Source organism: Malania oleifera, chromosome 4, assembly GCF_029873635.1.
Source record: "Malania oleifera isolate guangnan ecotype guangnan chromosome 4, ASM2987363v1, whole genome shotgun sequence".
Taxonomy (NCBI): Eukaryota; Viridiplantae; Streptophyta; class Magnoliopsida; order Santalales; family Ximeniaceae; genus Malania; species Malania oleifera.
Window position 1 is genome coordinate 124,905,680 of NC_080420.1, and position 17,466 is coordinate 124,923,145.

The window sequence follows — 17,466 nt, forward strand, 5'->3', positions numbered from 1 at the left end:
ATAGACCAAATGACTAAGAGTATTCAAAATGAGTTTCCATGGTGTATGTTATTTACAGATGATATTATATTAATTGATGAAACTAAGAACAAAGTAGAGGCTGAGTTGGAATTATGAAGAGAAACTTTGAAATCTAGAGGCTTCAGGATAAGTAGAAATAAGACAAAATATATGAAATGTAATTTTAGTAATGATAGGAAGAATATTGTAGATAAAGTTAAACTTAATGATGAAGACATAAATAGCACTTGTAGATTTCAATACCTTGGATCTATTATGCAAGTTAAAGGAGAAATTGAAAATGATGTAATGCATATAGTTAAAGTAGGTTAGGTAAAATGAAGAAATGTTTCAAGTGTACTATGTGATTGTAGAATACCCTTAAAATTGAAATTCCAGTTTTATAAGACAACTATAAGATCATCTATGTTATGTAGATCGGAATGTTGGGGTACGAAAAATCATAATATCCAAAAAGTAAAAGTTTCCGACTAGAATGCTTAGATGGATGAGTGATATAATATTGAAAGATAAATTAAGTAATGAACATATTCGCGATAGGTTAGGTGTAACTCATATAAAAGATAAGATAAGGGAGGGACGACTTAAATGGTATGGACACTTGCAACGTAGGCGACATAGTGCACTAGTAAGGAAAAGTGATTTAGTTACTGTGGATGACAGTAGAAGTGGTAGGGATAGACTTAAAATAATTTGAGAGGAAATAATGAGTAAGGATTTAATATCTCTGAATCTGTCAAAAGAAATGATTCATAATAGCATAAATTGGCGAAAAATGACCCACCTAGTGGGACTTAGAGTTTGATTTTGTTGTTATTGTTGTAACTTATTTCATATTATATCCTATGTCTTTAAAAATTTGGAAATCATATTTTTTGTGCTGTTTGTATTTTAAATTTTAAATAAAATATAACTTTGAATGTTCAGATCTTAACAACATAATTCCAACAATGAATAATTTAATTAATTTATTTTTAAAATATATTGAATTTTTATTTAAAATTATTGAAATATTAACGTGAGGGTATTCACATTGTGCCCGCTGTTCATACATACTATTATTTTTTGAAGACGAAGATATGAAGAGTAGGAATATATATATTATTTCATCGGGCAAACCAACATTGGTCCCTTGGTGGGAACCAAACCACCGTCATCGTCACCGTCACCGTCACCGTCACGCGCTGCCGCACTCGTCTTCCCCTGCTGTTGCTAGTCCCCAAATCTGCTTATGCCACTCTCTCTCTCCCTCCTCCCCCATCTCTCCTGTCCTATGCGTCGAAGCGGCTTGACGAACTGTGTCAATCAATTAATTGATTCACGCGTGCTTGCCCACGCAGAGTAGCAATCTCCCCGGCCGAGGAAGAGGAAGGGAAATTGTTTGTTAATTTATATATATGTATTTCCTAATGAGCTTATCTTAATTTTTTATTTGGGGGAGCGTGAGAACAATGCTGTGTGGTGGTCCCTGCCTGCTTTTGAGGGGGCAGAAGAGGCGGTGATCGATGTTCTTGCCTCTGGGGCCGATGGATTCCTGCTTTTGCGTCATGGGCCTCCGACGGATTTCCAGTTTCTAGGCTCTTCAACCTCTTTTAAACATCATCACTAGGAATCGATGCACGCCTGCCCCCCCACTGGATCGATCTCAACTCAGCTTCTTCTTTGCATTCTCCTTCTTATACAGGTTAGATTTTCGATCATACACTCTCCCTCTCTATACCATCTTAATTGCTAATTGTTTCTGGATTGACTCTTAACAAGTTTTTTTGCCCTTTAAGTTGTTTCTTTTTTGTATTTGTGGGTAGTTTCTATATATATATATATATATATATATATATATATGTATTGCCCTCAGTAGCTTTACCTTTCTTTTTCTTGTCTAGTAGCTATCTGTTCATTTCTGTTCTTGCTCGGCTGGTTATGTTCAGTTCCTACCCTCAGCAGCTTTACCTTTCTTTTTCTTGTCTATTAGCTATCTGTTCATTTCTGTTCTTGCTCGGCTGGTTATGTTCAGTTCTTACCTTCTTCCTTCAGTTTTGGCGAATTATTTTTAACAATTATCATCTTCTCCAACTGCCCCTTTTGCAATTGTTTTTTTTTTCTTTCTAAAATAGAAAGAAAAGAAATGAGGGTTGGGGTTGTCGGGGATAAATATAATTGATGGAGAAATGTTTGCTCCCTATAAGCTTCTTCATATTGTTTTTTTTTTTTTTAATCTGAAAATTATAATTATAGACCAAATGGATATGTACAGTATCGCTGGGCATATCCAGAAAATGGAGGATTAACTCCTAAACAAGGATCTACTAAGCAGGCAATCAAAAAGCCTTACACGGCTGAGAAAAACTACAACTCAATACATCAAAACCTGGGCATCCACGGGCAAAAGTCAAGATGACAAAGCAATCAAACAAACTCAGTCAACCAAATGGAGAGCACTCCCCCAAAGCAATCAGCAAGCCATACAAGGCTAAAAAAACTACTACTCAACCATCGGAGCTCAACCAACCAGATGGGGAAATTTATCATAAACAATTCTGTAAATGTGGGATTGGACAGAATTGATGAAAGTCTGTGGAAGGGTTGCAACTCCCTCAAACTTCCTCGTGTTCCTAGCGTGTCAAAGGCTGTAAACCGTAATGGCAAGGCAGACCTTCTTAGCAACAGCCTGAACTCCTGTACCCCTAGCCTCTTTGTGCGTCCACTTGAGAGCAGCTTTAATAGTAGTCATGTGTCTTGAAATGCCCATTCAACCCCTATTGAAACTCCACACACAGGAGGAAAACCTGCATTTGAAAAATAGATGGTCAATGGTTTCATTTTCAGAGTTGCAAAAAACACATGATTGGTCCACACCATCCACCCAAAATCTATCACAAGTTAGCAGCTTCCCTTTTGCACCAAGCCACAATATAAAGGAATGCTTCAAAAGGAAACAATTCTTCCATACTGTAGCATGCCAAGGGACTTTGTTACCCTCGTTTCTCCAGAAGTGATAGGTTTTAGAGCAGTTATGTAACAACCCCTACCCATCACGTGGGCCCAGAGTGTTACTTTAGTGACGTCAGTGTACCTAATACCTTATTCATCAAGTATAAAACACACATACGCAGCAGAAATAAAATATAAAATTCTCAAATTACATTACCAGAGTTCTTACTATCTTTATACACAAATATATCCATTTTCTCATAATTACATCTCATAAAACTAAAAAAAAAATAAAATCTCCATCTACACATTACCTACATAAATTTACACCTCTAGCCCGGTAGACCCGATCTATAGGATTTCTTGAAAAGATAGTTTGTAAAGTAGGGGCGAAGCACAACTCAGTAAGGGAAAGATTAAGTTAATATCAGTGTGTAGCCAGCATGCATTTAGTGTACAAAAAAATAACCAGTTCACTAAGCAGATAAATACATTTATGAAAACATTCTTATTTTACACACACACACAATTAGCCGAGGATAGGGAAGATTACCTGCTTATACAAGTAGCTTCCCTTTGCTCTAGTACCATTACTGCTACCAGGACACTCACCTTTCTCAGTTAGTTCTCGAAATTATCTTATTAATTAACCCATAAATTAACAGATATGCATATAAGACACTTCCTATGACAAACACGTCATTTACATTCCCATGGCACGGGTTGTGCGACCCGAAGGTTGGACTAATGTCCTGGGGGATCTACCCAAACAATAGTCATTTATATTCTCCGCTAACATATTCCGCGGGTCTATGCAGTTCCAACTGTTGGTCCGATTGCTCTCACCCAAGGGGGTGCATTCACCTCACTTAGGCAAATCAGATAAGGTCACCTTACACCTCTCAGCACAGGTGTGGGAGCACACGGTCACATAACAAATCTCTAGTAACGATACCGTGCTCACAATACACTGGTCCTCAGGATTCCTAAAGCATATCATGCAATTTAGATAATAGAGAATATCATTTAAAACATCATTTCACATATATTTCTTGTTATTCCAAAAACCCGGCCCTGGACAAAAATACAATCCGGCATATAGCCATCAATTAAAACTCGGCTCTCGGCCGTCGAATAGTAATCCTGGCCCTTGGCCAATCAAACAATACTTGGCCACTGGCCGTTAGTTCAAATTCCTGCATTTCATAAACAATTCTAGTATTTTTGCAAGCATTTCCAGTATTTTTCACAACAATTCCAGTAGTTCTCAAACAATTCAGTATTTCAAAATCCCAAATCCAGATATACAATAATCCATACAAATTAAATCATCTGCCACGCAATTTTTCACATTTTAACATATCCATATAAATAAATAAGTTTTCCACCATTCATTTTATTCAAAAATACCATACCATATATCCTAAGTTTGTAAAATTCATTTCGAATGGTTGATTTTCAAAATAGCATTTAAATTCCCAAATGAATAAATAAATAAATTTATATAAACATAACAATCAAATTGATTCAATTTTCATCAAATTATTGACTTAACTTAATCTTCTTACCTAATTCCTGAAAAAGCCCGATAACACCCCGTCCTACGCCCCAGGTGTTTAAAAACCCCTGAACTCTTAAATTCAAATTTCACCATATTATTCGTCACAATCCTTAGAATAATTTTTCCTAAAATTCCCCTAGGTTCTGAATACCCTAAATAGCCTAATAAAAACCTAAATTATCAAACTTACCCCGGATTTAGGATTGGTATCCCAGAGCTCCAATTCGAAAACTTGCTCTTAGAGAATCTCCCCACGAGTCTCCTAGTAATTTCCGTTCGTTAATCGGGCTCATAGTTTAAGAGAAATTGAGGTAAGTTTGAGATTTGACCTTACCTCAGGAGATATGCCTATGCCACTCCTACGATAGATCCGTTTCAGTAGAAATGTCGGTGGCAGAGAGCAGAGCCCAACGGTATTTTCGGATTTTTGATTGACCGAATAACGGAGATGAGATGGAGGAGAGTGGAAGAGAGGGGGCGAGGAGACGAAGAAGAGGGGGGACGCTGTCTATTCTTCTTGCGTGATTCCTAAACGATAAAGATCCTTCAGGAAAGGTAAGTTTATATATATATATATATATATATATATTATATTATTTAATTAATAATAATAATTAATTAATTTTTAAATTTAAAATTTAACTTTAATTTAATTTAATTAATTTATTTTTTTAATAATAATAACTTTTTTAACTTTTTTTTTTTTTTTTTTAAGGATTATTACATTAAACTGCTCATCTTCAGCCCATTGTCTCACCTGCTTCATAGTCCCATCTGAATTTCCACACTGCTGCATAATCTCATTTTTAATCTTAATTATTCTCTTGGAGAGGGGTGAATCTTCATTTCTTGCAGAAGCACCTCATAAGCTGCCCCTTTTCAAATAGACATGGCTAATCCACTTGGACCACAGTCAGTTTTTTTTTATATGGATGTTCCACAGGGTCTTAGTAAGCAAAACTTTGTTCCAGAGTTTTAGATCGAAAACCCCAAGAGTTCCTTCATCCTTTGGCAGAAAAAACTCACTCCAAGCCACAAGAGGTCTTCTTCCCCCCCCCCCCCCCCCCCCACCCAATAGGAAGGATCTACATAACTTGACCACATGAGCCAACACAGTCTTTGGAATTGGAAAAATGGCTAGCCAAAAACAATCCATTCCCTGAACAACAAAGTTCAGCAACTCCAATTTACCAGCATAAGATAGGGAGTGCCCTGACTAGGAATCAATAAGACTGGAGATCTTGCTAATCAGAGGAGAGTAATGCATTGTGTTCAAACGAGTGGAAGCCAACGGGATGCCCAAGTACCTGAAAGGAAACTCCCTTTCTGAAAAGCATGTAATTCTTTAATGGCCTCTAGGTTTGACCCATTAACACCTGCAGCAAACATGTTAGACTTGAGGATACTTGCTTTTAGCCCAGAGCACTCAGAAAACAGGCACAGGCAGTCCATAATTGATTTAACCAAAGAGTGGTCTCCCCTAGCAAACATAATGAGATCATCAGCAAAGGCTAAATGAGTAATGTTTAATTTGCCACATTTGGGGTGATATTTGAAATCAGGATTGCTTTCAAGAGACTTCAATAATCTCGAGAGATATTCTAAGAAAATCACAAAAAGGAGGGGGGAGAGCGGATCCCCTTGTCTAAGCCCCCTTCAAAGAATCCAAACAAACCCCCATTCAAGGAGAGTGAGTAGGAAGTTGTAGAGACACATTGCATTATCCAACCCACCATGGTCTTTGGAAAGTTGACAAAGTTTAGAACATGGCAAGTGGGGCTAGTTCTTCCAATCATCATTAGTTGGATGGTCTGGCGGCTGAGTTTCCTTATATTTGAAGGGCCTTTTTCACATTTTTGGCATTTTGGGACCCTTGCCAAGCAAACCCACAAAGCAACTCCCCAGATTATGTACCTGGACGGTAGATGATAGATAGTTAGCTACTGCTATTAGTTTCATGATGATGACAGACAGCAACGCAAAATTCTTTCAAGTGGTTCCAGTTTAAGGTAGTTGAGGTTTAATCACTATTGCCTAAAATGCAGAGCATTCTTGTTCCTGGAGCAGGAAGGGATTGCGGAATTACAAATCCTCTAAAATGTGGTATTTGTTAGGGGTATCTTTATATAGATGTATAAGTGATAAATTTGTAATGACAGAGATATTTAGTAGAGGATATGGAGGTGTTACTAAATCCAAAAGAGAGTTGCCCCAGTGACATAGACTAATATTTACTAGAAATTAGTGCGATAATGCTCCACTTTTCTAATGAAAATAAGTTGGTATTGTTACATGGAAAATATTGAATTAGACTGCTAATCTAGTAACCTGGAATGAAAACCTACCATGTTTCGGGACTTTAATACTTCATAGTTCACTCTTAAATTTCCACAAAATTGTTGAAATTTCCATCTAAATTTCTGATTTCCACCGCCCTCTGAATCAAAATAGCAATTGATTTCTGTCAAAAATTTGAAAAATCATGTGAAATATTGAAATCTCAAAATTTCTAGTCTTTGTCGAAAATCTGAGCGTGGAAAAAAAATTCTTGAAATTAAATTTGAGATCATAAATTCTCTTTTTTTTTTAATTGAAAAAAAATTAAGATTATACAAGAAGGATATTAATGGCAGCTTCAGACTTGAAATTTTATGCAAAGTCAATCTTAGATTCTACTGTTATTAGCTACATCATTTTATTCAACCTTTTGTCTAAATTAGCTATATTGGCATAATAACCAGTATTTAACTAATTTACAAGTTTCATCTATATTAATTGAATGTGTGTAATATGGTTCTTGTGTCAGTTGTTGCACTTTATACACCACATACCTATCATTACAATATTATAGTTCTAATCTTGCATTGTTATTTCTATTAAAAGTTTCGAAAATTTCATAAGAATTTCTAGTTTTATTCCTAATTTCCATCATTTTTAAGACTAGAAAACAAATTTGAAATCAACATCGAAATTACCATTGAAATGTCCATATTTTTCAGTTTCAGCAAAGATGTCTTCTTCAAGACCCAGCCACTCTTCCAGTAATACAGGCCGATCAAAACACAGTGCTAGGATCATTGCTCAGACCACAGTCGATGCAAAGCTCCATGCAGATTTTGAGGAGTCAGGTGATTCCTTTGACTACTCAAGTTCAGTGCGTTTTACTGGTAAAGCTGGCGATGGAGATCAACAACCTAGGTCTGACAAAGTGACCACAGCTTACCTCCACCACATACAGAAGGGCAAGCTTATCCAGCCATTTGGGTGTTTGTTAGCTATAGATGAGAAAACTTTCAAAGTCATTGCCTACAGTGAAAATGTTCCTGAAATGCTAACTATGGTGAGTCATGCAGTTCCAAGTGTTGGGGACCACCCAGTTCTCGGCATTGGAACAGATGTGAGGACTATATTTGCTACCCCCAGTGCTGCAGCATTGCAGAAAGCCTTAGGATTTGGGGAAGTTTCTCTGTTAAATCCCATCTTGGTCCATTGCAAAACTTCTGGGAAACCTTTTTATGCAATTGTACACAGAGTAACAGGTAGCTTGATTATTGACTTTGAACCTGTGAAGCCTTATGAAGTTCCCATGACTGCTGCCGGGGCCCTGCAATCGTACAAGCTTGCAGCTAAGGCAATTGCTCGATTGCAGTCATTGCCCAGTGGAAGCATGGAAAGACTTTGTGATACAATGGTTCAAGAAGTTTTTGAGCTGACGGGTTATGACAGGGTGATGACCTACAAATTTCACGAGGACGATCATGGGGAGGTTGTGTCAGAGATCACAAAGCCAGGCCTTGAGCCTTATCTGGGTTTGCATTATCCAGCTACAGATATTCCTCAAGCTGCCAGATTTTTATTTATGAAGAATAAAGTCCGAATGATCTGCGATTGTCGGGCTACACATGTTAAGATTCTTCAAGACGAGAAACTTCCATTTGATTTAACCTTGTGTGGTTCAACCCTAAGGGCCCCTCACAGTTGCCATATACAGTATATGGAGAATATGAATTCAATTGCTTCTCTGGTTATGTCAGTTGTAGTCAACGAGGGAGATGAAGAAGGTGAGAGCTCTGCTTCTGTACAACCACAGAAGAGAAAAAGACTTTGGGGCTTGGTGGTATGCCATAACACAAGCCCAAGGTTTGTTCCCTTCCCCTTACGGTATGCCTGTGAGTTTCTAGCTCAAGTATTCGCTATCCATGTGAACAAGGAGTTAGAATTAGAAAATCAGATTCTTGAGAAGAACATCCTGCGTACACAGACACTATTGTGTGACATGCTGATGCGAGATGCGCCCTTAGGCATTGTGACCCAGAGCCCAAACATAATGGATCTTGTGAAGTGTGACGGGGCTGCCCTTCTATACAAAAATAAGATATGGAGATTGGGATTAACACCAAGTGACATCCAGTTGCGTGATATAGCATTATGGCTGTCAGAGTATCATATGGATTCTACAGGTTTGAGTACAGATAGTTTGTACGATGCAGGGTTTCCGGGGGCTCTTGCTCTTGGAGATGTAGTTTGTGGTATGGCAGCTGTCAGAATAACATCCAAGGACATGCTTTTTTGGTTCCGGTCTCACACTGCTGCAGAAATTCGCTGGGGTGGTGCAAAGCATGAACCAGGGGAGAAGGATGATGGTAGGAAGATGCACCCAAGATCTTCTTTCAAAGCTTTCCTTGAAGTGGTTAAAACAAGGAGTTTGCCTTGGAAAGATTATGAGATGGATGCAATCCATTCTTTACAGCTTATCCTGCGGAATGCTTTCAAGGATGTGGAATCCATGGATCTGAGCACTAATACAATTCAGACAAGGCTTGGGGACATCAAAATTGAAGGGATGCAGGAACTGGAGGCAGTGACGAGTGAAATGGTGCGTTTGATTGAAACAGCTTCAGTGCCAATCTTGGCGGTTGATGATGATGGTCTGGTTAATGGATGGAATACAAAAATTGCAGAGTTAACTGGTCTCTTGGTTGATAAGGCAATTGGGAAGCATCTGCTTACACTGGTGGAAGATTCTTCTGCTGATGTAGTTAGAAGGATGTTGTACTCAGCATTGCAGGGTATGTACTAGTCCAAATTTTATGATGGTTTTCGCTGTCTTGATTCACTCTAATAGTCAACATTTGCATAAAGTGAGCTTGTATGTGTGCCTGTGGTGAGTCGGTTCTTTAATGTTTAGCCAAAAGGTAATGCACATGCGTTGTATCGACAGAAGCAAGCAAGGAAGTATATTCTTTGCTGTACCATTTCATCAAATATTTTATTCTTGTTAAGAAATTTTAAAAGATCAAATACATAGACAAATAGTGCAAGAAAGTAGCATATATAACTGGTAATAAGTTGCGGCACTGATACAAAGTCCACTTATGCACATACCTGGACTGGAGTGCCTCAAAGTGTCCCCTAAGGGTACACCATGTTTTGATTGATTTACCGAATTAAAAACTTTTAGTTTTTAAAAGTTATGGAACAAAGTGTCTGCAGCGTTGTAGAGTATAATGAAGAATTGTCAATATCCACTGTGTGCAACTTGAGCATGTCTCCTTTATGGAAGTGTCCATGCTACTTAGAAAGAGGAATACGGTAAAACCAATGCTTCTGTCCTCATGTTGCCCTTCTGTGCATTTGAAACTCAGTAACTCAATTCTTGTTTCTTTTTTTTATTTGTTGTTGTTGTTATTTATTTATTTATTTATCATTTTCTTATTTTCTTTTACCTTTTGGTGACCAGGCAAAGAGGAGCAAAATATCCAATTTGAGATTAAGACGCATGGGACTAGGAGAGACTCTGGTCCCATTAGCTTAGTTGTGAATGCTTGTGCAAGCAGGGACCTTCATCAAAATGTTGTCGGGGTATGCTTTGTAGCCCAAGATATAACCAGTCAGAAAACAGTCATGGACAAATTCACTCGAATTGAGGGAGACTACAAAGCAATAGTACAGAACCCAAACCCATTGATCCCGCCAATATTTGGCACAGATGAATTTGGTTGGTGTTCTGAGTGGAATCCAGCAATGAAAAACTTATCTGGATGGAACCGAGAGGAAGTTATTGATAAAATGCTTTTGGGTGAGGTTTTTGGGACCGACAAATCAAGCTGCCGTCTCAAGAACCAAGCAGCTTTTGTCAATCTTGGTATTGTACTCAATAATGCTATGACTGGTCAAGGATCTGAGAAGGTTTCATTTGGTTTTTTTGCACGGAGTGGGAAGTACATAGAATGCCTTTTGTGTGTGAGCAAGAAAGTGGACAGAGACGGGGCAATCACTGGTATCTTTTGCTTCCTGCAGCTTGCTAGTCAAGAGCTGCAACAAGCACTTCATGTTCAGCGGCTGTCAGAGCGAACTGCCTTGAACAGGTTGAAAGCATTGTCCTATATTAAAAGGCAGATTAGGAATCCTCTATCTGGGATTATGTTTTCCCGGAAGATGTTGGAGGGTACTGACCTGGGAGAAGAACAAAAACAGCTTCTGCATACAAGTGCCCAGTGCCAGCGTCAGCTCAACAGAATTCTTGATGACACTGATCTTGATTGCATAATTGATGGGTATGATAATATTGAATATTTAGTGACGATTCAACATTCTAGGTTATTCTATTTTAGCTGGCTTATTTTGTGCATTTGTCAGAAATACATCTGAGAGGTGCTAAGACTCTGCCTCCCAATTATGGGCCTTTATTGAGTCAAATTATTATGCTATAGCAGTTTCTTATCCTGCCATGAAGAGGTTATATGTAGCTCCTTTTGGCCTTCAATTGATCTCACCTTATAGCAACCCTGCATTAGCTTTAGATTATTTTTTTTCCCAAGTGCTTTGCAGTTTCTCTCTCTCTCTCTCTTTTTGGCATGAGGCTTGAAGGAGATAGCATGTCTAATTTGAGTGCAAATTTAATGAACATTTTATTGCTTCCAGGGTGTCTAGGCTGTGTCTTGGATTTTATAGGATTACCCAAGTTGAACTTGTTTGGATAATGCATGTGTTGTGCTTTTTTTAAGCTCTCAATTCAAACTGAATTGAATTATCTTAACAATTATTTAGAGCCAGCTTCCATTCTAATTATTGTAGTTGATTTTCTCAGCAGGTGTTAGTTAGTATTTATTAAATTTTCATGTTATTTTGATATAAAACTAAGCAGTTCTTGTTTAATTAGCAAAAAAAAAAAAAGGGGATACAGTTGTACTTGTTTAACAGCTTTATCTTATTAGAAAGGTTCTATTTTCAAAAGAGTGATGATCGTATGCCTCAATCTTTTTAACAGATGAAAAAACTGTTTTATCTGTTTAATTCCAATCATTTCATTCAGGACTCAATAACTGTCACTCGTTTTTATGTAATGGCTGATTGAGCTTGTCTAGCGATTTGACGCCATGGACCAGTGGACCATTGACCAAGTGGTGTTAAGTATTCCATTGATACAAATGGTTCTTAACTTCTTATCCTTTCCTTGTTTTCAATGGATGAGCCCTTTTGCGTACTGTTTAAGGTGCACAAAATGTTATACCATTATATATATTGAGCTCAAGTTTAGATCGTAAAGAGTTTATCGGAATGTCTAAAATATTTCTGTGATAATTATGGTTTTATTATGAAAAAGCATGTTAAGAGAATAAGCCTAGTGTTGGGACCTTAGAGTTTTGCAACCGTGACACATGGTTTTGGTGTGTGATTCTAACTTGAGAGGAATGTTGGTTAACCTAGATTTGACTATGCAAATGTCCTGGGGATGGTTTCGGTATGTCACTGTAACATTGTTGGATACATCGTAAAGAACTAGGTTGGAAACCCTGGATGTTGAGATTGTCCAAGTTTTTAAGAAACTCCTCGGTGTGGACTCATCCTTGGATTTGTGTTGCAGGAGACTTCTTGGGTGGGACTCACCTTTGGAACAGTATGTTAGCATCATGCTTGGATGTCTTGTTGTTAACCCTAGATTGTGAGATTGATTGTATTGGAAGAGACTCTAGGGTGTGGACTCATCTTTGGAGTTGTGTCCTCTAAGACTCCTAGATGGGGACTCACTTTGGAAACAGATTGTTGGTTTTAAGCTTTGATTTTCACTTGCCAATTAATACCAAGTTATGGTTTGGTCAAACTTGGAGGGCCTTCGAGATGGAGTCTGCCTTTCAAGTGTAAGGTTGGAGTTGAACCTTGGTGGGACATTTAATACCCTCCTCTCCAGGTATTAAGAAATAGAGAAATCATTAATATGATATATGTTTGGATAAGGGTTTCAAAATTTGACCCCCCCACTGCAAGGAGGAAGTTGTATCGACCGTCAGAAGATGATATCAATATAGAGTATGAGAATAGGGTTATAAAGGGCATTGTGACTAGAATGAGACTTTTGTGTATGCTACACCGTGCGTGGTACTGATTTGAGATCAGGTTGGTTGATAGAGTGACATCAATTATGGGAAGGATCTTGCCTCAGTGGTTCAACATATAAATCCTCACTCTTTTTAGTTTTGAGAGACAAGGTTGTAAGAGACAAGGTTATAATATGGATTCATATCAAGGATTTGTGAGTTTGAGTTTTTGGGGAGAGTGTATGTAATCTTTAGTATTGGCGGCATCTTGGTTGGCTGCCAACTTTCGGTTGAGTTGTCACCTTGGACGTTGGAAGTCTTGGTTAGAGTCAAAGATCAATATTTTGATACTCAAAGGAAGCTGAATTGGGCTTTGATCTATGCTAGAATGAAGGCCTTGTGTTTAGAGATGGATTCCACGAGCGTCATCGGTTTAGATTGGGATCAAATCTACCATGGGATCTGAGACATGTCAGGTTGTTGTGAAGAACTTTGGATTGCAGTTGTTCTGAAGCCTCATACTTTTGTGGTTCTAGGAGTGCTACTACAAGTTGGATTGTACTTGTTAATCAACAAGGATGTTGATAAGATAGAGTGGGGAAAAACATCAAGGTCCTAGAGTTTTGTGACCCTGACACATGCTTTTGGTGTATGATTCTAACTTGGTAGGAAGGTTGGTTAACCTGGATTTGAACTATGCAGATGTCCTAAGGATGGTTGTGGTATGTCATTGTGAAGTTGTAGTTGGTCCGGATTGTACTTGTAGTGGTGTTCTCGAACTTAATATGTATAATCATTAGATCCCTAGTGGTCGCATTTAAATGGGAATACTTCGGAGCCATGACTTTTTGGGGAATGCCAAATGAGCGGCCTACCACCGCTGGTATCCTATTAAAGTACTAAGTGAGCACCCTAAGGAGCACTCAAGGGCGGGCTCTTGACTTCCTTGAGGGGTGTCTTAGGCTTCCGTGTGGGATTAGGAGCCCCATGGACGATCGACCACACCAGAGAATGAGGTTGTTCGGAGCTCTCACCTTGGAGGTTTGATGTCCGTCCCTTCTTAGCCATTGGTTATACCATTGGGCGGTGTCATTCTAGATCCAGTTGAACTATCAAGGGGTGTTAATCCTTCACATGTCTTGTTCGAGAAGTGTATGGTGTCACTTCCCCTAGTCCAGTTTAGTAGGTGGTAAGTGATGGGTTAGCTAACACAAGAATTGTGCTGTGGGGATGAGAGTTACTCCTCGTCCTGGTGGAATGTGAGTTTAACTCCCTTACCGTCGAGTTTGGGTTCCTCAATGACGACTTTAGTTGGTTCAAGGGCGTTCGAGTAGTGGGACTTTACCACTAGATTGGACATTTGAGTGTTTCCTTGGATGCGGATGAGTTTGGCTGGGCTGGACTTGGTGTAGTCTTTGCGGCTGCACAGATGTGACTCCTTGACACTTCAAGCAAATCTTGGCAAGGGTGATTCCTTCTGGCCTTTGAAATTTCTGTGTCCGTGACACCTAGCAAAAGTAGGTTGACATGGGTGAGTGACAATACCAAAATAAGAACAAAAAATAAATTATTGCATTTGTGAGAGGTTAGAAGCAGTACCAATTCTAGACAGAGAAAACTGAGTACCAATTCTAGACTGAGAGAAAACTGAGTAAAGATGGCATGAACATTTGTAGCATGAAAAATACATTCTCCAATTTAAGAAAAAAATTGGATTTGGTTAATTTGGGAAGTCACTGTTAGAATCTGAACAAGACTAACAAAAACATGGACTGAGGCAGTGATGCAAAGGATAAGGTAACCCCACCATTAACTACTACACTTATTATTCACAGTAATAAAAATGCATGTGCTTCCAATACCTCTTTGGGACCCAGAAAATGAATAACTTCCTTTTTTCAGGAACATGCAAGATTCATAGCAATGAGAAGGATGATGGTATGCCCAACATTAACTGCAACATTCATGGATTTCATGGTAATGGAAAGAGACGTCCTATCTCCAAAGTTGTTGCAAGTTGCCCTCCTCTTGCCCAGCGGGCAAAAGATTTACCTCTTTAGAAAGGATGATTCATTCAAATCAACAAGAAAGTCCAACTACATTGCATGCCCGAATCCAGACCCTCACAATTTCATGTTTCCCTATGTCTACCATTAAATGGCACTGGCCTAGGTACATAGTCCTTGTAGGTGACTACTCACTAATAATTTATCCTGAAATAGTATCAGTAACTTGAGTAATGACATTGGGCTAATAATTAGAAACTTAAGGTGTGTACACACTCACAAACACACAAGGTGGACTTCCTACTTCCTAATGCAGATATTGACATAGTTTGTGGAGAAGAACGGGACGGGAGCATTATTCTATCTTCAGTTGTCAGTATTCTCACTCATTCTGTTGTGTTGAGGCTTTATACACAATTGTTTGCCCCTTACCCGAAGGCTTAAGCTTCTAGGTGCAATGGTTGCTTTAACACATAATTCACATTTGCACTTAATTTAATGATTTTTTCCCAAATCTCAACAGGTACTTGGATCTAGAAATGGTTGAGTTTACTTTGCATGAGGTACTGAATACTTCCATCAGTCAAGTAATGATGAAGAGCAATGAGAAGGGTATTCGGATAATTAATGATATACAAGAAGACGTGATGGCTAAAACCTTCTTTGGAGACAGTTTGAGGCTTCAACAGGTCCTAGCTGATTTCTTGTTGATATCTGTGAATTTTACCCCAAATGGCGGCCAGCTTGGTGTTGCTGGCAGTTTGACCAAAGATCGGTTAGGAGAAACTGTTCAACTTGCACATTTGGAATTCAGGTACTGACAAAACTGGACATCTTGATTTATCTATGGGAGAAAAGATTTATATTCAGTTGATGCATCTGTATTTGTTTATTTTATTATAAAAAAGTTCATCCATATATTATATTAATATATATATATATGTGTGTGTGTGCGCGCACACAGGCACACAACCTGAAATATTATTCATATGTCAATGCCAGAATTAAGAGTCGTAGTTATGATTAGTCAATTATGAAGAGAGACCAAATCTAGTTAAACGAAAATGCCGATGTGTATAATTGTCCAATATTGTGATAATTTTTCATGGACATAGTACTAGTAGGATGAAACTTCTATTCTTGAATCTTGGCCGTTGGCTTTTTTGCAGCCACTTCAATATTTATACATTGCTGATGTTGTCATCATATCTTCTTCTTTTCTTTTCTCTTGTTTGGGAATCAGGATATCTCATGCTGGTGGTGGGGTGCCTGAAGAATTGTTGAACCAGATGTTTGGGAATAATGGGGATGCATCTGAGGAGGGCATTAGTCTGCTGGTGAGCAGGAAGCTGGTGAAGATGATGAATGGGGACGTGCAGTATCTGAGGGAAGCGGGGAAGTCAACCTTCATCATAGACGTTGAACTTGCCATGGCTCAATAATGATATATTGAGCCCAAATAAAATGTTTTTGCGCTTGGGTTTTTTTTTCCTTGTACAGTTGAAGAATATTAGAATGAATGTTGATCTCTCTCTCTCTCTCTCTCTCTCTCTCTCTCTCGTGTTTTTGCATTGTAAATATGGGTGTTCAAGATTACCACTTATCAAGGTATAGCCCGGACCAACTTTACATATTTATAGAGCAAATGTTTACCAACATTGTAGATTTTGACTCATCATCCATGCCTCCGTTTAATAAAACAGTGAAAATAATATTTATTGTAAATATATAATGATACTATATAATATTTATATGAATTTTTTTATTGACATAGAAATTTTTTCCATCTAAACATGAATTTGACATTGTTTTAGATTGAAATATATTTATCTTATTCGAGAGGAAGAAAAAATGCATACTATTGACCCTGCTATGGGTCGAAAAGGAATCGAATAAGAATCAAGTGAAGGCAAGAGTAAATTGATTTATATGTTTGATCGGTTGCATAAAATGATTGTTAGGCTTATTGTTTTAATATCATTTTTATTTTTGGTATTAAAAGTGTTCATGCATCGAGTTGGGTTTAAAATTCTAATGGATTCAATTTCATCGGTTTAGTAAAAAGTTAATCTTAAGTTGAATAGTTGAGGTTGTGTTTGAGTTGGTTATTGTCAATTTGATTATCAAGTGGGTTGAATCGGATTGGTGATTTAGCTTGTTGAAAGGCAAAGTAAATTTAGAAAAAAAAAAAACAACAACAACAAAGGAATGTATTAGAGTTTCGTCAAATATAATAACATATGTCACATTATAAACTTATTCTAGTATAATTCAAGTAAAATATATTAGATTAGTAGTTTTTTTTATAGAAAAATAATAGTATCAATGTAACATACTTAAATACTTCAAAATTTTCAAGTTTGCATTGATCATAATACAAAAAAGGTTCTAAAAGTAGAAACAGTACGCCTATTATTTAACCCGCGTACTATCAATTATGTTAAATCATAAAATATAAAATATGTACATTGTCTTCCAAAAGATTAAAACATCATATCCACTTTGAAATATACCAATACCGCATTCCACTTTATGTATTCTTTCATAGGTCCCAAATAGTTGTAGACCCTATTAATTATTTTTTACATATATGTATTGAAGGTGGATCGAATTGATCTGAGTAGGTTAG

General features: G+C 37.8%; 1 protein-coding gene across 1 annotated transcript; it reads left to right on the forward strand.

Annotated features, from left to right (window-relative positions):
- The first annotated feature begins 1,627 nt into the window (after positions 1–1,627).
- On the forward strand, positions 1,628–16,495 carry LOC131153017 (phytochrome A1-like). Its single transcript, XM_058105031.1, has 5 exons — positions 1,628–1,705; positions 7,513–9,582; positions 10,254–11,070; positions 15,361–15,651; positions 16,081–16,495. Exons 2-5 carry the CDS (start codon positions 7,524–7,526, stop codon positions 16,277–16,279), a joined length of 3,366 nt encoding a protein of 1,121 aa, XP_057961014.1. The 5' UTR covers positions 1,628–1,705; positions 7,513–7,523; the 3' UTR covers positions 16,280–16,495.
- The last annotated feature ends 971 nt before the right edge of the window (positions 16,496–17,466 follow it).